The 24,741-nt window shown below is 39.3% G+C and overlaps 1 protein-coding gene across 4 annotated transcripts in view; it reads left to right on the top strand.

Moving 5' to 3' along the window:
* pard3bb (par-3 family cell polarity regulator beta b) overlaps positions 1 to 24,741 on the top strand; it is a 164,820-nt gene that overhangs the window by 115,739 nt on the left and 24,340 nt on the right. For 3 of the 4 annotated variants that reach the window (XM_077580356.1, XM_077580355.1, XM_077580358.1), the window contains 4 exons: positions 1,217 to 1,293; positions 15,634 to 15,849; positions 17,128 to 17,241; positions 18,488 to 21,479. In XM_077580356.1, coding sequence (XP_077436482.1) covers positions 1,217 to 1,293; positions 15,634 to 15,849; positions 17,128 to 17,241; positions 18,488 to 18,605 — 525 coding nt within the window. In that variant the 3' untranslated portion in view covers positions 18,606 to 21,479. Of the gene's footprint in view, positions 1 to 1,216; positions 1,294 to 15,633; positions 15,850 to 17,127; positions 17,242 to 18,487; positions 21,480 to 24,741 lie in introns of those variants that run through there. The other variant, XM_077580357.1, reaches the window with a different exon arrangement.

The raw sequence follows: 24,741 nt of genomic DNA, 5'->3' as shown, positions 1-24,741 counted from the left end.
CAGTAAGTCCCAAGACATGTGAAAACAACACAGGATAAAAAATATATAAAAGAAAAGGTTAATGCTTTACAGCAGTTGTAAACAAGCAAGAATGGTTTTATTATTGACACATAAATCTATACAATAACTTTGTATACTGCATTAATTTTTTTGATAAGGTCATACAGCAGAGAATCTTAATAGCGATAGTTTGTGTGTGACACCTATTGAAAAGGAATCAGGGAGGGTGGGGGGTAATTTCATGCATTATATATATATTTTTAAATAATCTGTTTTTTTCTGCCAAAATTTGGTATCGGTATCGGCCTCTAAGAATGCATATCGGTCGGGCCCTAGTTCTTAACCTGACTCCAACAAGGTGAAGAATCACTGCCCCAGAGTTTGTTCAATTGCGTTCTATTTACATTTTTCCTTGTGATCGCTACTTAGAATATACCTTTTGGGTTCTGTGAGGTCTTTAGGTTTATTTGGAGTTTGTCAGGAGCACCGGAAAAGCTTGAATATCTCTACTGAATAGACCGGGATAATCCCACAGACATTCTGGCTGTTGGAGTAGCAAAAAGGAATAAGTTGGGGAAGATTTTTCGAAACATGACTTTAATCATATGTGAGTTGGAGTAAAGCATTCACCAGTAACCTCATTGAGTAAGGAGAATCTTTCCACCTTCTCTGTAAATCCCTAATAGCTCTCCTTTGTCAACCCTTATCACTCAGACACATACACATTCAGAAATGTACAAAATAATGAGTGTGTATTACACAGCTTTATGCACACATTTTTGCAAATTTGAATACTTAGGCTTACAATTTACTTTTTTTTTTTTTTTGCTGTCCATTGAACTGTCAGTGGTGGCTGTGGAATTGCTGAAGGAAGAGTGAGAGCATACAAAGAGCAGCATGAGCCAGGCAAAGACTGTGGAATACTTTGATTTAACCAGAAGAAAGCCATGGCAGCACGAGTGAGAGTCGAGAAGAAGCAACAGGATCAGACATACTGTGTAACCAAATCACTCTAAACCCATTCCAAAGACAAGCTTTGGGTTGGGAGAACACAAAGGCAGGGAGGGAGAGTGCGGTTCTCAATTTTTTTTTTATTATTATTTTTTTTTTTGTGGCTTGTTTTTGAATATTCTAAAATTGAATTGTAAACAGTGATCCACAGAGACTGACAGACACACAAACACAAGCTCAGCTTTTGATTGTTTGTCTGTTGCAGATTCCAGGCAGAGGGAAAGATCATCGAATTGCGCCACAATATGAAGAGGTGGAACGTCAATATGCCTCCCTGCCAAGGTACTCATCTTCTTTACTTTACTTTTTGTTCCTTATTTTCCCCTAAATACCCACAACTTGAATCTGTCCTTTTGTTCCACCCATCCAGGGATTGAAAAAGGTTTAAAAAAAAAAAAATATTATAATAATACAAACATTTAAATAAGCTACCCTGTGACTCTTCAAGCTCTACCCCCACTTTGTCCTTTAAATGCAGTCTTTGTCATGCTACAATATTTTTTTGGGGGGGGGGCTTTCACTTTGTTTAGGTCTTAGTTTAGGTCAGTTTACCATTAAGTTTTTTGGCATTCGACATGACCTTCTATTCAATTAATCATGTACTCAGCTAGAACCTTGGCTACCCCCAAATTTGAATACTTCTTCATAAGACATGTTTGACAATGTTTTTTGCCACCAGTTAAGGAAGGACTTTTTATGTTTCAGCATGACTTTGACCCGGAGTAAAAAAAATTCAAGTCTGTAGAGTCAATGGATGCGTGTTTTGTCAGATTTGAATGTCTGCGTTGTAAAGATAAATACTATAAGACAAAGCAAAACAATCAGTTGTTCTGCCTGTAATTCACATCTTTAGTGTTGTGAGCGTTAAAGGACCAATAAATAAATAATTTTATTCATTGTATTTTTTTATTTTTTATTAATCAAACTATTAATCAGTTATCAGAATTTGATTCTACCAAATACCAAAAACCAGCATCGACCTAAAAAAAAGTCCATGTCAGTCAGGTCCTAGTTTCCACTATATGTTGTGTTTTGTGATATAGAAAGATCACAAAATGGCAAAAGGTCAAAGTTGCAGTGAAAGGTTTGTCTAACACTTGCTGGGGACAAGTGATGGTCCACAGCTGCTTACCCACCGTTTACACGTGTTCCTCTTAATGGGAAACACAGTTGTAGACATTCTATATTCTCTATGCATCATCAGTCACTCTCTACCTTTTAGAGTCTCAATTTTCAAGGCAGTCTCTTGCTACTTCAAAGCCTCAACATGCGCATCGTTAAATTTATTTTTGCCATTCGTTTCCTTAATTATTGTTTCCTATTTTTTTCCCTTCCCTTTCCTTGTCATGTCACACTTCTCAGTTTTTTTTCTTTTCCAAAGCATGCAAAGTAAACGTTTTCTGAAATTGTGACCTTAAGATAATAGGAGTTGGTGCAAATGAGTCAGCAACAAATTGCCAATCTTGCAATGTAATGGAGTACAAATACTTTGTTTCTACTACTATTGCATTATTTATATCTGGCACCTTTCGCATTTACTATTCTACATTTCCTAAGTAAAATGTGTACCTTTACTGCAATACACTTCAATTAGCTTCTGTTGCTAACGTCTATACTTTCACTGCTGTCAACTAGAGGTGTCAGTCGATTAAAATTTTTAATTGTAGTTAATCGCATGACTTCAATAATTAACTCACAATTAATCGCAAATTAATCTCAGTTTATATCTAAATTTATATTAAGTGTACAATATTTTTTCATACTCTTGTAAGTTGCTAACATAAAAGTGGGAAGAAATGTTAACCTAATAGAAATATGGTTGCATTTTTTAGTCATTGAATCCGTGATTTCATAAAAATTCATAAATTAAAAATAAATTAAAATAGGTACTGTACTGTACTGTAAAAAAACAACAAAAAAAAAAAAAAACGAGCGTTATATTGATTTGTGTTGGTCATTTTTCTGTCACTACATGGCATAATTCTGCTGTACGGGGGTGCCTCAAGGGTCTGTTCTAGTGCCTCTACTGTTCACCATTTACACAGCCGACTTCTCACACCACACGGCGAATTGTCACCTGCAAAAGTTCTTGGGATGACTCTGTCTCATCTCCATTGTTGATGAGACCAATGATGGCAGAGTACCGAGAACTGAAGAAGAAATTTGTGGCCTGGTGTGAGGAAAATCGCCTCCGGATTAATGCAGGAAAAACTAAGGAGCTGGTGGCGGATTTTCACCTGACTAAAAGCAATTTAACCCCCACCCCCTTCCGGTGAACATCCAGGGAATAGACATCGAGATAGTGGACTCTTACAGGTACTTGGGTGTTCACCTTAATAGGGACCCTGGACTGGACTGACAACACTCAGGCTCTGTACAAAAAGGGACTGAGTAGACTACACTTGCTTCGTAGACTGAGGTCCTTCGGGGTGCGGAAGAACTTTAAGAACCTTCTATGACTCTGCGGTGGCCTCAGTCTTGTTTTACGGTGTGGTCTGCTGGAGCAGCAGCAGCAGCATCTCGACTGCGGAGAGGAAGAGACTGAACAAATTGGTGAAGAAGGCGGGCTCTGTTCTGGGCTCCAGTCTCGAGACGGTAGAGGTTGGAAGCAACAGGAGAATGGTGACAAAGCTGTCATCTATCCGGGGTAGCTCCTCCCACCCCGTGTACGGGACCATTGGTGCTAGGCTTCTTCACCCAATGCAAGAAAATTGTGTTTGATACCTAAATACTAATTGACTAATATTATTTAAGGTTACTTTAACATCTACCATTAAGTTATATTCTGTTAAAATGCTTGTCGTTCTACTCAAGTATCGCTTTCAGGTACTTTATACATGACTAGTGTTTGCTTACTAGTCAGTTAATGGAAGAAGTACAGAAGGACTCAGTATGGGAACATTTCTAGTCTGGTTCCCATCTCAGTTAAAAATGCTGAGGGATGTTTTTTTTCACACCTCTTCCATGTGTGTGTGTTTGTGCCTGTCTGTGCATGTGTGTGAGCAAGAGGGAGGCAGAGTGTCTGTGCTGGCGATGACTTTAGCAGATGGGGCCTCGAGCAGTGATGATAGTTAGGGGGTCTAGCTGTCGCTTTGAAAAGCCTCGAGAAATTGGACACGCACACGCTCACACATACTGGGCGCTGTCTCAGTCTCATGCTTTAGTGACTAGAAAGCTACTTGGTAACGCACTGACCTCCACCAAGGTGGAAAGATTTTGGATTTCTGGCAAATAACTTTTTTTTTTTTTCCTGTGCGCTCCATTTAGCACCTTTGTAATGATAATAAATTCTTACTTGCTTGGAGCAAGTCCCCAAAGTTATGTGAAGTCGCGGCTAATATCGTGTGCATGAATGAGACGTTTCCATTTGCATTGTGGGCCGGGAGAGTTGACAGTTCCATTGAGAAGAAACAGTAGCAGGAGAAAAGATGTTCTTTGATCCATCATTGATTGATCTTAAGCACTTTTTTTTTTTAAATGTATCAATGACTTGCCTGTGACATGCTTTCATAAAAATACAACAAAATATAACACCGTCTTACAACAGGTAATTCAACTTAATGCTAAGAAAGAATGAAAAACACCAGTCATTTGGGAAACTCTTCTTCGTGAGTGTCTCAATAACTGAATGATGGTGTTTTCACGTTGCACTTTTCTTGGTGTGTGGCACGCAGCATCGCGCGAACGAAGGATGATCGTGTCCTCAAGCTTGCCCGTATTTGGAAGTGCTTGAATAGCAGCACATGCACCAGAAGGAGCAGCACAATGTCTGTTGAATTGAAGCAAATGTGGGGGAAAAAAAATCTACTTTATATAACTGGTTCTAAACCAGGGTTCGACCAAACCAAGGATTGGGTATAGTCAGTCTCGGGGGTTCGGCGGAGGTCAAGACACACACCCGTTGTTTCATGATGACACGCCCCGCTTGGCCATCATTGGCTGCAGGTGATCAAGCTACATTGCAACAAAAGAAAGCGGTTGGACAAATATGTGCAATATGAATTCACGTGGTGTTCCACATGGTTCAATTCTGGGGCCTCTGCTGTTTTTATTGTATCTGCTGCCCCTGGGTTCGAATTTAAGAAAAGAGCAGTGGGTGTTTTAAAGTGCTCTATTAATAATATCTAGTTGAGTGATGGGAGTCAACGTCCTAACTGCATGATTTGCAATGCCGAGTTGAGCAGTCCTAGACCAGCACAACTAGCTATCTAGCAAAACTAAAGGAACAGTTCCTTAACTCATTCACTCCCAGCCATTTTCACTGAAGCAACCCACTTCGCACCCGGATTTTGACCCACAGAATATTGTGTTCTATTGCTATAAAAACATGGATCCTATCAAAAGAAAGATTAGAGTCTCTTCTTTGATTAATGGAAAAAGGATAGTTCTATCTGTTTCCATTTTGCAGCAATTAAATAAGATTATAGCTAAGTTTCATCATTATTAACAGTGGGCAAAGAGCTTTTTTCAACATGGCCCTGGTTGATCTGTTATACTCTGCTGCCACCTGCTGGCCGTTTTTTGTAATAACTACCATTGCTTCAAGCATTCTATTCATTTCAGAGGCTGCATCAAAGCCTTCTGTATACTCTAGCATTAAAAAAACAAACGTATAAATACGTCTTTGGGAGCATGGCCATATTTAAAATAGAACATATTTATACATTTTTGGGAGCAAATGAGTTAAACTGCATGGAGATGGGGAATACAAGAGCACACCACTTTCTGAATTCATTCACTCCCAGCCATTTTCACTGAAGGAACCCACTTCGCTCCCGGATTTTGGCCCACAGAATATTGTGTTCTATTGCTATAAAAACATGGATCCTATCAAAAGAAAGATTAGAGTCTCTTCTTTGATTAATGGAAAAAGGATAGTTCTATCTGTTTCCATTTTGCAGCAATTAAATAAGATTATAGCTAAGTTTCATCATTATTAACAGTGGGCAAAGAGCTTTTTTTCAACATGGCCCTGGTTGATCTGTTATACTCTGCTGCCACCTGCTGGCTGTTTTTGCAATAACTACCATTGCTACAAGCATTCTCTTCATTTCAGAGGCTGCATCAAAGCCTTCTGTATACTCTAGCATTAAAAAACAAACAAACGTATAAATACGTCTTTGGGAGCATGGTAATATTTAAAATAGAACATATTTATACATTTTTGGGAGCAAATGAGTTAAACTGCATGGGAATGGGGAATACAAGAGCACACCACTTTCTGAATTCAAGGTAAAGAGAGACAGATTTGATGTCTGCCTGTTTGTATTCTTTTTTCTTAAAAAATGTAATTTAATTAAATGAAACTGGACCAGATACTTGACCAGATACAAAAAGAGAAGTGTGGAAATGATACCGATATAGTCCGTATCACTGCCATTTTCTTCCTGCTACCACTCTACCATTCCCCCTCCTCCTTATCACACCTTCGATCTGTATTTTACCAGTTTCTCACACTTCTCCACTTTTATCTCACAGTGCTGCATTATAGCTGAACAATAGTCCCCTGTTGAGCGAGAGTTTCAACTGTAAACAGCCATCGAAGCTAAATCAACATGTGGTGATTCTAGCTGAAAATGAGAGCTTTACAATCATGTCGCAGCTACACTGGCTTGTATTAAGGAGAATAGGATGGCGGTCATCGCCATGGTGACCGTAGATCCCCCCCTACTTTGGAGCTCTATAATATTGGTGGGCTATCTCAAGACAAGTGTTATGTTTTTGCTAGCTTTGGTGCTAACTTTGCGTGACATCTCCACATATCTGATCATCTTATTAATGGGGCAAGCTGCTTTGAACGATTGTACACTTCTGACGTGTCCCGCTTGGGTGAGTTGTTTCCAAAAACCTGCCTCAAACTTCTCAGCCTCTGATGTGCTAATTGCGTGGGAACACAGTGAGAAAGCGGCTTTTGTTTCAAGACGTAATGTAATGACATTATTATTTTTATGATGTTGTTGTAATGTTTACAGCGATATTGATTGATTTAGTCAATGTTTTTGTTTGCGTTTGCCTTAAGTTGTGTATGACTTTCAAAGCGCATCAACTTGTTGTTATTAAATTATGATTATCGACAAGGATTTCTGTTGTTGATGGCAATCTGTTGTTTGAAATGCAGGTTTGACCCAATTAGATTAGCAAAACACCCTGTCCCATTTTTCCTTGTTATCACTCTTATTGGATTTAACTCGCCAGTCAGACATGTCATTCAGGTCTCCGGGAAGGCTGTCATTTCCTTATTAGAATGATAATTTAATTATTACTCAGAAGCGCATGCTGTTTTGTGTATCGCTTTCTCTGCACGTCTCTTTTTAGTTATGTATTCCCGTTGTTTACCGCTGTGTTTTTTTTCCCATTGCAAAATTGCATTCGCTTCAACCTTTCGTGCTCTCTTAAGTTCTGGATTTTTAAAAAAAGGACATTCTTTGCCTCTGTTTAGGGGAGAAAGGAAAAGGAATGTCCCTCACTCTTTCCGCCTCTCTCAATCTCTCTTGACAAGACCTCCCAACCAGGCCTGAGATTTTCCCAGACCACTTTACCATCGCTACATAAGCGACCCCATTGTCCGCTGTTTTTTTGTTCCGCATCTCCGGACTCTTCGAGACCCTTGTTGATTGTGAGCTATGTAGGAGATGCAAAAAAGGACCCTCCCTTGACCCTATCCTATGTCTCGTATGTCGTTATGATCATTGGCGAAATTATTTCCCATAAGTTGATCAGTCAATAAAAAAAATGTTGGCTTACAATTAATGCAACCAGTTTTTAACATGTATTCACTCTTGTCGATGGTGAGATGATAAGATGAGACGCCGTAAACATTTTAGTAAGGCGTTCCAAATCTGTCAGGCACAATTTGGGACGAGCCATGGCATTAATACAGTTGCTACATGTGGTTAGCACATCTGCTTTGCATGGTATCCGTCCAATGTACTTTAGCTTCCTCCCATAGGCTAAAAACATTTCCGCACTTTTTTTTTTATTATTGTTGTGGGATCTTAAAGTATTTAATCCAAAGTCTAGCATGCTGTATACAGTATTATGTCATTAGGAATACTTACACTATGTAAACAAACTACTGACTCTGCAACAGCTGTTTACCACCAGCCTTTTTGTTTTATTTGGGGACTGTCGCGTAAAAAAAATAACCCTAATACTTAAGGACTGAAAGTGGATATTTGAGCCACCAAAGGTATGCCAAGCCAACAATAAGTTATCTGCATTTCTTTAGTACGATCCTGACATGGCAGTATGAGTTTTTAAGGTTACGGGCAGTAAGAAAATGTAACATTTTGCAAAGCAGTGTAAAAAAAAAAAAAAAAAAAAAAAAAAAAAAAAAAAAAGAGTCATGTGATACAAACGAAGCACGCTCAGTTATTGCTGTACTTGCTGTTTTACGTTTGAATGTTTTCCTCTTTTTTTTTTTCTTTTTTTTTTAAGGAGAGTTCAGTATTGTTCATTCGATTTGACATCATCATTGCTCTCCTTTTTTTATAAAAAATGTAAAAAAAAAAAATTTTTTTTAAATATATATACATATATATATATACACACATATATATATATATTTTTTTTTATGTGGGTGAGTATGTGTGTGTGCGTGCGAGCGTGTGTGTATTTTTTGTGTTTGATTGTTTTCCATTTATGGCCTATAAATGTTTTCATACAATTTTTTGCTGACTTTATGACTGTATACTGCGTAGATTAGTGATAGAGTACGATTTTCCGAACTTTGTTACGTTGTGTTTGTAGAAACTGACCTCCGTCATAAAGGCACACTTTTATATAATAGGAACCATTTCACCTCAAATCAGAACCAGTCTTGGCTGTGAACCACACAAACAGCATAAACGCAGTCGTCGTGGTCTGTTTGCTTATGTCAAGGTCTCTCCATGAGCTCACCTGGTTGGCAGGGAACTTCCTCAACCTATGCAAGGACTATTTTCACATTTTTCTTCATGTACCAAATTAGTAGCTGTGCAATTTTGTGGTTTTGCAATTTTCACAAGCAATTTTGATCAAGTCGTCACGCTCAGAGCGAAATGTCCCAGCTTGAAACTATTACATGTAGCAGAGATTTTATTGTCTCAAGATGTGAAATAATTGAGGTAGTTTCATTAAATATGCTACAAGTAATGGATATCACGATGTTGCAGGAAGTCACCAACTAAACTGTCTAAGTGGTTAGGTATGATGCTTTCAAGCCCAATTGCACCCAATTAAACCCGCTGGACTTCCATGATCCACTCTGGTACTTACCGATTGGAGCTAATACGATTATTTTACGGCTATTTCCATTTAGCACAATTTTTGTGTTTGATGTGACCAAGTGTGACTTAATGGGAGAATCTTCTCACATACAAATACTGTATATATTTGACAGGAGTGACAAGCAAACAGCATGAAACCATTTATTTCTGACAGCACGATGCGGTGGTATTTTTGTCGTGCCTGCATACCATGTTATCCTAATCGACAACAAATTCTATACCACAGAGAAACTAGTATACATTTCATTTTATTTGTAGCTTGACATCTGCTTAAAAGCAACCGTCAAATGTCAGGATACTGAGGCTACTCATTTAAAGCTCCAGCTGTGACTTTCTCTCTCCAAATAATGAAACCTTATGATGTGTGCTCTAAATGCTGACTTGACCTACCTTCTTTTTGCTTTTACTTTCTCTATATCATTTTGTTACTCTTTCTTTCAGTATGTTTTTTTTGGTCAAAACTTCCCCAATCGGTTTCCATCTGGCATTGCTGTATTATGATGTTTTGTGAACCGGCACTCCAAATCTCCATTGTTCTGCCCTCTTCAGCGTTTCCGAGGCAACAGTCCCCTACCATCTGGAAGGTCCTCATTCCCGCTTCCTCGCCTTTCCTATAATAGTTTTGTCCACTGTCCTTCTCCCTTTTCTTCCCTTTATCGAATACATTTTGTATTCATTCACTGTGGACGATATTCTTTCTGCAGTTTTTTTTCCCCCTTACGTTCAACCTCACACAGTCTCTCACGTGCACACACGTGAACCCGATACCAGCATATGTGTGTCTGTATATGTGCACGCTCTTCCATTCACTGGAGAATGTAATCATGTTAGTTTCCTGGACAGGCCACTTGGTGATTCATAATTTCGTGGTGAATTAATCATATTTGAAAGAGCTTTATTGACAAAGACAGGTAGAAGGCCCTTCAAGTGTTTTCTTTTTTCGTTTAAACTTCAATTGACCGTCTGAGCATGGTGACCTTCAGTATGGCCGGACTTTTGCCTTCGGTCCTCCTTTCTCCAGCTGTATTTTCTCTATCTTTAAGTGTTTATTTTTCTCAGTCTCATATTTCAATTTTCATTTTTACCTCGCCACATAGAAGTTATATATATGAGGGAAAAAAAAATCAATTTCCTTGTTTGTTTGTTTTCAACATAATCTCTTGAGTTCTTCTGTCTGGCACATTTTGCCATCATTTTCCTTATTCCTTCTTTTTGACCTTTTGTCGATAACTATTGTTGTCCCGTCATCTCAACTAAGACTGGCCCTGCTTTGTTGGGTAAAAGCATCAATGGCACACTTTTGGAACAAATATTTATTTTGCAGGTCAAGAAAAATAAAAATCATATAAGGCTAAATTTGAGTCCTGGACTTCTTCCAAAATGACCGGTTTGTACCAAAAATGAGCATCATCCTGTTCAAAACAGATCTTCCAATTTCCTGTTAGGGAAAATTATCTCAGGTGGGGCAATATATTTTCTTACCTTCTGAGAATCCCCCTTATCTAGATTTGACGAAGCCCAGATGGCCATTGCAGGTCAAAAGCCTTCACATTTTGTACATGATACCTTGTCATTTTTTTGTGCGTCCTATAGTTGTCCTCCAAATTTAGTGTTGATATGGAAACTTGTGCTGTATTTTTTGTTTTTCTTCCCAACTTCCCATGAGGCGCTACAGAGTGAGTTTTGGTGGTGGCCTTTGGAACCCCTAAGATACATTCATATTCACCAGGATACAGACGATTGCAATCCGTGGTGAGTTTTGTGTCACATTGGGCCCTCCAAAAAAGAGATTAGATCGTCAAAGCAACAATAATAATTTGTGTTGTTTTGATACCGGTACCGGGAGAGGCCCTGACACTGCATTAAAACAATGGTATCGGCATCAGCAAGTACTAACAAGTACCATGCCGATACCATTATTTCCGATGCTAATATAGGACTTTGGATGCAACGTCTTGTGTCTTGCTTGTGCACGACATTCACTGATGTCAAAGATATCCTACACTCTAAAAACAGTTGAGTCAAAAGTAAGCCAATTATGGATAAAAAAAATTGACCGATCCACTTTATAGGTCAATTTGATCCAACTTTCTGGGTTGTTTTATACAAAATGACCCCCATTTTTTGACCCAAGTAAAGGATCTGACAAATATATGCGAGTTGTTTTACGCCGAAAGACCCATTTCTTGACTCAAAGTTGGGTCAAATCGACCCAAGTAGGGGATCGGTCGATTTTTTTATCCATAGTTGGGTTATTTTTGACCCAACTGTTTTTAGAGTGTATTGGCCCTTGAATGCTCTGAACCAATAGGGCAGCTTTTTCTTGTTGGGGAAAAAAAAAAAATAGGAATCGGCATCAGTTTCACCGATTCTGATACCCAGTTTTGCAGCACTGCAGCATCGGCCGATACTGCAAAACTGGGTATCAGAATCGGTATCCAGGGCCAAAAAACTGTATTGGAACAACACTAATAATAAGAGGACATTTCCGCACTACCTAATTTTGACCTTAACCCGAATAGTGAATGCACGTAGACCTAGTCAATAACTACATTTACCGAAGATACCAACAATAGCATAGCGCTCTACTTACTCGATGGGAACTTGTTGAATGAATTATTGATGACCTCATCCTAAATCAAATGTTTGTTAGTCTTGGCTCACGCTTTGCCTTTTATTTCTTTGCATTCGGTAATGCTCCTAATTCCATCTTGATAATATCCTGTAGACTTTGACCCGCATACGTGTTAGTTAGGAGCTAATGGAGTATCGCGTGACTTGGCAAGGTCAAGGATCAAGGCAGGTTTAAGGGCCTTCGGCACCAAAGCACCAACACAAATCTCCCTGGCAGCTGAACAAACAAGAAACCATCTCTGACACTCAGTCACGCAAACACACTCGGTGTGCAATCACTTAGCCATAAGTAGCAAAATAGCTTAATGTCTTATTTGGCTTCTGCCTATCTCTGCTGCTTCAGGTGTCACCCGTAATGTTTTTTTTTTTCTTTCGCTGAGATTAGGTTTTGTCACAACTCGCACATACGGTCCAAGATGCCTAATTCCATACCTGGCCAGGGTTTTCACGCGGCGGCTTAGCGTGGTTTAGTTTAGTCAACAAAGGCAACTGCCAATCATACTAGAAGCTGCTTCTCTCTGCAATGTTGCCTGCCCGCCGTGTCTGGGAGGAAAAAAAAAAAAACAACAACTTTGAATTACACTTTAAATTGCATTCTGTATGCGCATAGTTTTTCTCTACTACCATCACATCACACTGCGTAAAAGGGATTTATGTTTTACTAAACGTAGCAGTGATGAGCAATAGATAACGGAAAGTAGATTTTTATCGCCATGTTATTTGGACTGTGCTGCCTCTGGGATTAAAACACTAGAGCGCCGCATTAGGAATGTGAACCGCCGTGACGTGATATCACAGGAGCCATATTTATTACAAGAAATAACATTAGGGCAGCAGAAGCGTTTTCTTTTACTGTTACTTTTATTTTTTGTCGTTTTACTCTTTAGCTCCCTCTCATTCACACTCAATTTTCTTGCTGCCCAACCTAATGTCTCATTTTTTTCCTTCTCTTTACTCATTTTGAGGCATCGTTCAACAGCGGTTGTTTCTTCTTCTTTTTTTTTATCGACTCACTCCATTTTCTTTGTGGATGCCTCGCTTAAGCATGTGTGTGTTTGGTTGGAAAACAGTCTGAGAAGATTGATGTTTTGTGCATATATGAGAGCGTCCATGTGTTTACGCGGGGGTAACAGCTGTGTACATCACTTTTTACAAGAGTAAGTGAAAGTGTGTGTATGAGGGGCGGGTGCTGAGGTTATATAACAACTCCTGTGTTTACTCTCAAATCCATCGCAAACTTGAAATCCCCAAAAAGTACAAAGTCTCACGTTACTGCAAAACACTGTCTGAGTCTGTGGCTTAGCGAGCTGTATTACCAATTATCCCTTCAACTCTTCAACCTGTTTTTCCCCCACTTCCTTATGTAGTTTTGCTACTTGATGCTTTTGTATACGTGTTTCATAACAAAAACATTTTTTTTTTTAGGAGTTCTGTAACTCCAACTTCCTACCGCAGTCGTAGTACAAAGACTGACCTGTGAGAGGCGCTATTGTGCCATAAAGGTCATCCAAACTGCTGGATAATACAATGAAGAATAAGTCATTGACTAATCGAGGCCACACATTAGCTCATTTTGCATCTACATTGACTTCTTAAGTCATTTTATTGCAGTGAATGACTTGCGAAAAACATAAAAACACTCAAAACAAACATTTGCGCCTCTAGTTGACTATTGTTGCGTTTGACTTCATAATTCCGAACACCCGTAAAATTTGCAAGCAGAATTAGTAAAAATGTTCAACATTATGTTTGTTGGCCTTTGGGGAGGAACAATCACTCCTAACACATCCCTAACCATAAGATCATCTTTTGGGAGTCATCTGACCTCTACGTCAAGGGAAAGAAAATGTTAAAATATGTCCCTGTTGTTTACGTCATCCAGAAAAGGTGCTATAGAGATTTAGAGATTTAACTTTCTGAATTGGTTCATTGAATTCCCATAAATCTAAGAGTGAAAGATCGTCCGTCTCTTTGTCAGTGTCGGACGGGCAATCAATCCAAGATGAACCACTCACCACTCGTGCTTTTTATGATTGTGAAAACTCTTGGCAACTCCGCGTGTTGTCCCTCTGTGACGTCCCACACGCATGCCATTCCACAGATTATTTTAGGTCGGTGGGTGTGACTGGGAAAGTTTTAATTAGAGGTTTCTTTATGTACGTCAACGCTGTTGTTTTACGTCTCGCACTGCAACAAGTGTGTATGTGCTTGAACGCATGCATGTGTGTGTAAATACCAGCCGGTAATGGCTTCCACTCTCATTATTACCCCATAATCCCCAGCTGCTGTGCAGTCCTGACTGGGTTCCTGGGGGGAGAATTCCAAACTTGCCACTGGATTTACAATTGATTCCCCACAGATTCTAACTGGATTTCCACTCCATTACCAATATGGCCTCTCTCATAAGGCTGCAACAACTACTTAGGTTTTTTTTTTTTTCTATTCTATCATTGTTGAGTCTTTCTCTGTCTATTAAATATATGAATTATTTAGGAAATATACAAACAACCTTTCAGAACTATGGGAAACAATAGTGGTTCATTTCTCACAATCTCCAAATGTATGTTTATTTTTTGTTGTTGTTTTTACCCGATTGTGGCGAGAATATAGCCACTGGAAGGCAAAATATTGTGTTGTGCTCTGAGTAGAATATGAGCCGTATTCTCCCCATGTTTTCTGCCGCCATTTGTTTTTATGCACGCAGCTCCCATACTGTATGTACGCTGTTGTTGGAAAAATAATGCAGTTGTACATCTGCCTATCCTCCTTTGCCGTCTTATCTCTGCCTTGGAGACATCATCATGGTCAGGACAAACAGTTGGTGACAGACTGGCTGACTGATAGGACGACAGGTTAACTTTCAGGACTGTAGTCTGCTGTAGCTGCTGGCAAAAGTCATAATGCTCTAAAAATGTGGTAGTGCGACTCCACATTTAAACCCCAGAATTTCTAAATAAATTGAAAAGTTTGTAAAAAAAAAAGGGTCATAACTCTAGGTTGTTGCTTCTGGTGTATATTCTTCTGAAGTTTGTCTTAATTAATGAGTTGAATAAATCCTGGAGAACCCACGGGGTCAAATTTGGCCCCTATAAATTCTGCTACTCAAATAACAAAGACCTTTTTTTTTTTTTTTTTTTTTTACAAATTTAACTTCAAAAGTCCAGAGTGCCACTTCTGACCCCTGCATGGGGCCATCTAGTAGATGAATATTGCACTTACATGAGCCAGAGTGGTGGTGACAAGATGGCTGGCAACATGCTGTTTTGTTGAGCTGGAAATCAATCCAAACAAAACCATCTTCTCAGCAAACCATCAGATGGTAAAATTGTGTTTTTTTTTTGTTAATCTATTTCATATCATGTTGCAGAATGCCTAGGAGTATGTTTTATATTTTTTTTTTGATAAATTAGCAACTCTGAGCAAGTTAAAAAGAAAGGGTTAAAATTGAAAAACATATTTTGGTGTTCAGTGAACTTATAGCAGTCATTTAATGTATAATTCATAATTTTCCAAAGAAGAAAAGGGTTCTTGGGTTCTCCAGGGTTAATAAAGAAAAGCAGTAAGTGTAGTATTGCAATCTTCACGCATATTAATATATATTTTACCTTCCATGGGTTGCATGCAACAAGATAGTTTTCTAAAAAAAAAAATGAAGTACCCACGTGTTAAAAGATAAGTTGGTATTGTCCTCATCGATCATTTGTCATGTCCCCTTTTCCAGACGAGGTCCATTGGATCCAGCTGAGTACACCATGCATCCGTGGTCCGGTCATTACATGAGCGCTCCCCAGGCTCCGCAAGGTTACCACAAGGCCCCGTCCTACCCTAACCCCAACTTGCAGTCCCCTCCATCATTCTCCAACTACCCCCCTAGCCAGCCTTACTCACGGCCGGGAGACCCGCGGGGAGTTGACTCTGGTTTTTACCCCCACCCAAGGTAATTGAATGCAACAGTTTCTTCTTAGCTCATGGTCCTTCCTCAACTTGTAGGAGGTGTGTCAGAAAAGTTCCAGGACTCCAGAGAAAGAAAAAAAAGAAAAGTTCTAGGACTGCTGTCACAAAAGATATATATTATATCCAAACACTTTTGCAGCCTTCTCTTCTGTTGATGACTCTATTGAGAGGAGAAAAAAAAATACAGGTTGCCAGGAACTGTCCGATGCTCAGGAGGCAAAAAAAACTAACAAGAAAAGTTCCAGGACTGCTGTCACAAAAGATATATATTATATCCAAACACTTTTGCAGCCTTCTCTTCTGTTGATGACTCTATTGAGAGGAGAAAAAAAATACAGGTTGCCAGGAACTGTCCGATGCTCAGGAGGCAAAAAAAAAAAAAACAAGAAAAGTTCCAGGACTGCTGTCACAAAAGATATATATTATATCCAAACACTTTTGCAGCCTTCTCTTCTGTTGATAACTCTATTGAGAGGAGAAAAAAAATTACAGGTTGCCAGGAACTGTCCGATGCTCAGGAGGCAAAAAAAAAAAAGAAAAGTTCCAGGACTGCTGTCACAAAAGATATATATTATATCCAAACACTTTCGCAGCCTTCTCTTCTGTTAAGGACTCTATTGAGAGGAGAGAAAAAAATTACAGGTTGCCAGGAACTGTCCGATGCTCAGGAGGCAAAAAAAAAAAGAAAAGTTCCAGGACTGCTGTCACAAAAGATATATATTATATCCAAACACTTTCGCAGCCTTCTTTCTCTTCTGTTGATGACTCTATTGAGACGAGTTTGCCAGGAACTGTCCGATGCTCAAGAGGCAAACAACACAGTGAACGATGGCCCTCAGGTTGAAGAACGCCATCAACAGTTGTCTGTCTTGCTGTCTTCGGCCTTGATGAAGTCGGACTCTCCCACTGAAGGCCCTGGCTTTTGGTCTCCGGGTCATTCTCGAAGATCAGTGACTTATCACCGGTGACTCTCCCTAGCATGTGTCTCAGGGGCGTCGTCACTCACTGTGCTCGTTGCTTATAAACCTGTCACAGAAGATACGAATATAAAGATGTGTCACATTTATATATTCAAGATTAAGTTCAACTCATAGTTTGTAGCTTGAGTTTGAAGTAGATTTTTGAGTGACATCAGTCCTACAACTTTTCTGACACACTTTGTCCCTGTATGGTCTATATTTAGTCACAACAAAGCCTTATTCCTGCATATGAATGATAATCTAACGCTGTCTTTGCCTCGCTGCTTGTTTTGTGCCCTCAGCTCCCAGCAGAGAGGACCCTTGCGACAGGATGTGCCCCCGTCCCCCACCCCACCGCTTCGGGGACTGCGGTACGACACGATGACCCGTGGAACTGCTGGTGGAGGAGGTTACAGGTGAGTTCAGTTTGAGGGTGAGCATAGCCATAGGTACTAATTGAAGAAAAGAGAGGTTAAGATAGTTGGTTGACAGCATGCTACAATAGTGTATGTTACCTTCAAAGTGTGTCTATAGATTGCGTGTCCTTAATTAGAATTCATGTTTCACTTCATAATCCAAATAGTCCACTATAGTCTACAATATATGATGGAAAATATACTCAAACCCATTTTTTTTTAACCCAAGTCTTTGTAAAGAGAAAATAAATAGCAAAGCCTGCAAAATTTGAGTAAAAAAAAAAAAACTTCAAATACTGTATTTTTCGGATTCCCTGATCCCTAATTGTGTTGATGGCAGCGGATGAGTTTTCCGTTGACTTTGAAACCTCCACTGCTATCTACGGGAATGTTTTACTTTTTAGTCTAAAATGGCTTAGCTTAACTGGAATTCCACATCGCATTGTGGCCAAAGGCTTTTTTTCCTGGTCGGTTATTCCGCCTTTTCGTGCTGAACATAGTATAAATCCTTGTTGTGGCGGACGCCGCGTGCTAAAGAAAGTGGCGCTAATGCACCAAAAGTATTTGCCAACCGACAAAAGAAAGTAGAAGAAGAAATTGAATGAAGTCGTAGTAGTGTGTGACGTATGTCTCCCTTTTAGCAGCTAGCTAGCTAATTGACAACGAGGCACTCTATAGTGGCCATGTCAGCAGACTATCCACGAACCAAAGAAAAAAGAAAGCTGAAATGGTAAAAAAACTGTTAAAACGGCAATATTTCCACGATTGAGTACTATCTAGTTAGCCTTTGCATTTGCCTTCAAACAAACAAATTCCTAAATTCACTTTACAGGTTGTTTAATATTAGGACGGTTTATTTTACCCCGACTATAACACAGTATTCAAATTATTTAAGTTAATGACACATAAACTTGTTCAGGCGGTCTGACTTGTCCATCATTTTTGTTATGTGCGAGTGTAGCTGCATGTAGTTTTGTTGTACTTTTTCTGAATTGTGAAGGAGATGCATTAAATTACCTCAATGTCCTTTTGAGAGCACAACTTAGAAATTCATCTTTTGGCTAACCCTTTAAGCATTTACATTCATTTCAAGAAACTCCTGTATTTTGAATAGCACTGATTTTAACTTGCTCCAGCCTTGGGCTACATTTATGCTAATGTTATGTAAATGATATTACTCCCCAACGAAGCCACAGAATTCCATCTCGGCATCACTATTCTTATGTAAGAGAGCGTATTCCAACAGGCACCTTGCGGATCCCAGCCCAGAACAGTATGGCTACACTGGGGGGGAGAGCGGACCACAGCAACATCAGCACCAAACCAACCCGAGACAAAAGAATGCCATGACTGCAGCTGTTTAGATTCGGATCTTGAGAGGAAATTCAGAAAATCCAAATTGTCTTTTAATACAATGCTACTATATTCAGTGCTCCAATGAGAAAACTGAAATCAAAGCTCTACATGGTGGAAATCTGATTTCTGTCACTATCAAACGCAATCTGCTTTTTGAAGTACGCCGCCAAGCTAGACAAAGGCCACTACAGACAATATCACCTTGTTTGAAGTCATGTTAATTGCCTCCCTTAACAAACCGCATACTGTCACTTTCGAGCAATGTGTGCTCCCGCAGGAGGGAAATATCAGCCAATCTTCTGGCTGTACCACCACTTTGGTTACAAATGAACTCCATTACTGTTTGGTCATGCACCATCATCAGGTTCAGGATTTCATCGGGTCTACTACACGACACACCGGACAAACATTCTGATCGGGGGTTTTACTCCCAAAACAAAGTCTGAAGCTTTGCCTTTCTGCACGTACAAATAAAGATATAACATTTGACCACATTTGAATCAAAAGTTTTGACCACTTCATTTAATGTGAAGACGCAATAGTTAATTCAGTTTAATTTAGTTTCGTTTTTTTACTTAAAATTTTTTAGTCACTCCGCGTAGTAAAATCACACATAACACAGAAAACTGTTTAAGCTCTAATATCTGTCTTTTTGAAGACAAATCGATGACAAAAGTAAGGACAGGCCAAAACCACTGTTGTATAATGACGCGCACACCAAAGTAAGATTTCAGCAGAGCTTTCAAATGTTTACAGTGAATGTCAGTGGAGATGGGAGAACTGGAAAGTTTTTTGTTTTTTTTTGTAGTCATATAAGTCCGGATCCTCCTGTTCTATCCGTGGCCTGGTGATGTGTTCAAGTGCACACGGGAACTGAGCTGAGAGTCCACTTAATGTCGGCAAACCATTTAACCACTCGCTCAAAAGTCACTTCACAGAACTAAGCGTTCAAACCTGTGTTAACATCTTTTCTCGTTTAGCAGTATTAATGTGAGTGGGAAATAATACATGTACAAAAATACATTTCAGAATCAGCTGAATTGCTTTTGATGAAACTCCAGTCAAGCATTTCATTTTGGCAGCAATCGCACTTGCCAATTTTGGCCAAACAAAGAAGGTACGAATAAATTAAATAGAGGGCTAAGAAATGAAATAGCGAGTTGGGATATAGGTGACGTGGAAGAATGTGGCTAGAAGGGTTCGAGTAAGAGTTTGGAGTAAAACATGGAAATGTAACTGCAGTGGGAGGAATCCATTTTTTAGTGCCAAGGTTAATCGTAGTTCTCTTCACTACAGGTATTACTGAAAATGGTATTGCAGTATGACTGTGAGCGTGGAGAGTGTACGAGTGTCGTAAAAAAAAAAAAAAGATCCAATAGCAGATTACAGAAGAGGAGCGCCACTTTACTGAGATGTGAATGTTACATGCAGTCAACTTTACGATCATTACAATTCTGCGTTTAATCCAATTTGGTCACCGACCAGGTGTGTCCGAAAAATTCGAGGAATGGTGTCACAAACGATTTACAGTGGTATGCATTTCATTTGTTCCATGACCATGCTCATATCTCAAATCATCTTTCCCCATTGAAATGAATGGAAATGCCTTTCATCTGTTCCAGGCTTCCACAAAAACAACAGAAATGTCTTTAATCTGTTTTTAATTAGAAAAAAAGACCTTTATAATATTGTACTTAAAAAAAAAACATACAGCAATGACATCATTAAATAGAATGCAAATAATTTTTTTTAAAAATTGCCACATTTTTCGCATCATTTCAATGGACATTGTGCTGCTCCTTTTGATGTGTGCAACTTGGCCACCGTGAAGCAGTATAAAATATGGACAATACAAACTCACACATGAAGAAGAGCAGGGCCGCTGCTCCCTATACGCAGAAAACCACCGATCTGTATATACTACTGGATAGCTGATAGGCCAAGACTTTTGAAGCCGCGAGGCCGCCATATTACTCCTCCCAAGAACCTTCGAAGTTGGAGAACATTTGAGACGTTACTTGTTAAATTTGCAAAACATAAACAAGAGGACTTCAGACATTTTACAACTTGCCTTAAATACATGTATAAATTAGACTTAATTATGTTTATAGGAGGAAATTAAAGAATTATATCTGTAATTTAACAAAAGAGGCCTCTGACAAATCTCATATTGGCGTCTAAGAAACTGAGCGAAAAAGGGAGTCTTCAAAGCAGCACATACCATCCACTAAATTAAAAAATAGTGACCACGCCGCCTGCTACCCACCCCCGATGAACTGTATACGTCGAATGTGTCCATATAGTATATACAGTAGTCTGCTCGCGAGATGGGAGTGATAAGATGGCCGCCCTCTGGCTGTATGGGCTATATCGGCTGTACAATAATGTATACAGATCAGTGCAGAAAACGCACTAAATCAGGGCGCTCCATCTTTTGTAATATCAGTCCTGGAACTTTTCTGACACACCTTGCATTATATGTAATGGTTTATTTGTATTTTATTTTTTTACACATTTCTTTTCATGAATGTTTGTGTTGATATGGAGTCACCGATTGTTTCACAAATGTCTCCGTGCTGTGTTCCCGCACGTTTTACACAAATGAACAAGCAAACCTTTTGTAAAGTGTGTACGGTTAAACATTCTGCATGCATGATATGCGCTTTTTTTAATGGTATAATCTAAAGGTACATACCAGAGTCGTTTCTTAAAGACTTCTGGTGCTCACCGAGACCAATGTATGAAGGAACAAATGTAATAATAACATTTTTATGAAGTATATTGTTTGCAAAATCCTATAACTGTCACTTTTGTATTTGTCCAACCACATTTTATATCCATGTATATAACCTTTTTTTTGCATTAAAAACGTTTAAACAATACATTTAGCTCAGCTGTCTTTATATAAAGTTGTGCGTGCTGCTTTTTAGACACTCTAACCTCTTCTCTGCTCATCTGTTAAGGTTAATTAAGTGTGAGTCGAGAGAACTGATTTTCCTCCAGCCTTGCATATTCTACAAGGTGAGTCCAATTTTAGTCCGTTAAGCAGCCGATAAGTTGTCTCTTTGTAAAGAGCGATAGATGTCTGCCATAAATGAACGTGCAACTAATTATCAATTAGAAAAACGTAGATCCGCTGCTTTGATTGCGTCCCAAAGTTGAGAGTTTTTCTGGCATGTGCCTCCTTTTAAGAAGCATTTTTTTGCCACAGACTTCCCGTGTTATCAGGCGCTAAAGGAGCAGGACTTGGACGGCAATCAGTGAAGTTAGTCGTAATGAGACACAGGGGCCGAGGGAATTTGTTTTATCGGTCAAGACTTAATTAGCATATCCCACACCTTTTGACCAATGGGGACAGAAAGTAAAAGGCTTTAAATTCGCCTGAGTCACTACCACTTCATTTTGTGGAACTGTAAATCGTGTGCCACTTCAACACTGATTATAACGGATAATAATGAAGTCCTCGTGTCAGTGTTAAAACATGTCAAAAGTTAATAGTTCAGCAGATTTATGGCAGCGTACTGTGGAGAGTTTGAATAAAACATGCCTGTGAAAATTAAAACACTGGAACGACGTCTTCGTTGGCACAATACTAATATTTCTCCGGCGATGTTGGTTCATAGCTGGGTGAGTTTGTGGAAAAACTCAATGGCCCTTGGCCCGTGTGTTACTTTATATTCAATTTTAAAAAGACATTCTGCCAAATGAAACGTTACATTACAACCTGGCCTACGGGGGACACTAGCTGCTCCAGAATGCGGTAGCGTGGGTGCAATGTTCCGAGTTAACAGGTTGTCAATTTGCCTGGGAAATATCCTGCGCAGAAATATTGCAGTCCTACTGACGTGGGTGAAAAAGTGCTACCAGGATGAAATTAAGTAAGTGAAGTTGGTAATACTGTTGTGCCTTGAGATATGGGTTTAATTCATTCTGTAACCATGCTTGTAACTCAAAACACTCGTACCTGAAATCTTCTTTTCCTGTTGAAATGAATTGAAATGCAATTAATCCAGCCACCCCCCCCCCCCCAAAAAAAAAAAAGTTTGCAACATGTTTTTTTTAACCCCCCTATTAGGTTGCGGTTCAAATAAACCCGTTTGGAAAATCTAGAAAAAACACACAAAAAAACTTTGTCTGCTGGTCTTTGCATTGCGTTATGTGATAAAAAAAAATTATGATTAAACATTAGAACGGTTCACATTGACCCATGAATGTTGTTAAGAAACAAACACAACAGGAGGGTTAATAAGGAAACTAGCACGCTATAAACACATACATGAACTAGAAAATTCAATTTCTAGAGAAATTGTGTGTGAATGCTGAAATGATGAATGAAAGAAATATGAAATTTTGGAACGATATGGAGCAATATAGACTGATATGGAATATATTGGTTAAAAATTACATTTGAGGAAAATGTGGACTGATATTAGTAAAAATAAGCAATATATTGGTGAAAATGTGGAATGGAATGAATATTGAATGATATAGGTGAAAATGTGCAATATGCAAGTGGAAAATGTGATTTAAAAAAAATAATAATAATAATTGGTATGCACAAAGTTTTGGAATTTTGACAATCGTCCTCAACGTGAACTGAATAAGCTGAATGTTTTGAATTTCTGATGACATCATACCATTGGGAATGAATGGGGAATTTTTGATGAAAAATGTGGAATATATAGAATGTTATGGAATGACGTGAAATGATTTGGGCGCAAAATGTTCACGCGTAGCTCAACATTCGGACACACACACCAGCACTTGCACTTCATTAAGAGCCGATTTCAATGACCCCCCGATAAAATACAGCTTCTAGCTAATTATTGCAGTCATGTAATGCGAGTAGAAGTGAGCAGACATTCTCTGTAGTTGCAGTAACTGCTTGGATTTGCTGACTTTACGGACTTGAAAAGCCTGAAACGACATCATGGCACCGGCAGACTGAAGGAAATAGCCACTGACTGACTTACTATGCAACGGCTCTATCTTAAGGCAGGATTGGCATGCTTTCATTATTCATTTCATTTAATAAGCTTAGTAGACAGGGAAATTTGTATTTCCCTTAATATGACTGCCAGTATGTGGATGAGTCTTCTTGGTGGGGTTTTGTTTCCAAGTCGCTATTATTAGCAGCTTGACAACCTGCTTTTTGTCCCTTTTGTGACTGTTGATTGTTGTGATTATAAACAGTGTTTGAAGGCTGCCAGAGCAGCCCGCAAATCCTCAATTACTCTTTAAATGACTTTGACTGCCAAAAATTAACAGTGCTTTTTGAATATTTAGAATTTTTTGGTCTAGTGGAGAACCAAATGTGAGTAGAAGAGAGGCTTTAGTCAGATGTCTTTAGATACTTCCTGGATGTCCTGAGAAGAGTTCAGTAGGCACTGTGCCAAGAGTGACAGCAATGCAGGGGAAGTTGTCCAGGGGCGGAAAGTAGTAGTATAATCGTATTCAGACGGCAACAGCTGCTTGGCCCAGGAGGGGATCTGTTGGGGGGTGGGGGGGGGAGCTCGACACAGCAACTTCTGCTTTTTCGGTTTCGGCAAATGGATTGAGGCCGAAACGCAGAAGACGGATGAGCAGAAGCCTTCAACAATGAAATTCTTTCCAGAAAGAAGTCAAGTGTGTCTTTTGGGAGGCCGCATAACGGAAAAGCGTGCTGCAAGAAAAGTTTCAACTTTCACTTAAACGGGAGGTTTTGGCGCAGGAATGTAATTTGCAGACTCGCAACTGACATGACGACGTTTTCCCTTTTAAAGGTGACAGGCCCGTTACAAAGTCCAGGAATATGCGGGACCATGGGCCATGATTTGGCTGCCTCAGAGAGAAAAATTACTTCGGGAGGAAAAAGAAAAAAATCCAAAATAGTTGCCGTGCCTGGTGATGGTGTCATATTCCATTAATGTTGTGTGAACAGTGGAAAACGATGAACTCAGTCTTTCCCATTCAAAGTCATCAGTCTCAAATTGGAACCTGCTTGCGCCATGTTGTGGGCGCATCTTTGTGCTGAGGTGGACTGTGTAGTGAGGAAACTGATGGATCCGTCTGTAGCTATAGCAACAAGACAAAAAAAAATGTGATATTGACAAAAGCAAGTGAAATAGTCCAAAACCACATTCTGGATTTTGGCCTGTTTTACTG

The sequence above is a fragment of the Vanacampus margaritifer genome, chromosome 11 (assembly GCF_051991255.1).
Source record: "Vanacampus margaritifer isolate UIUO_Vmar chromosome 11, RoL_Vmar_1.0, whole genome shotgun sequence".
Classification (NCBI taxonomy): Eukaryota; Metazoa; Chordata; class Actinopteri; order Syngnathiformes; family Syngnathidae; genus Vanacampus; species Vanacampus margaritifer.
Note: the sequence above shows the minus strand (reverse complement) of the source record. Positions and strands in the feature narration are given on the sequence as shown.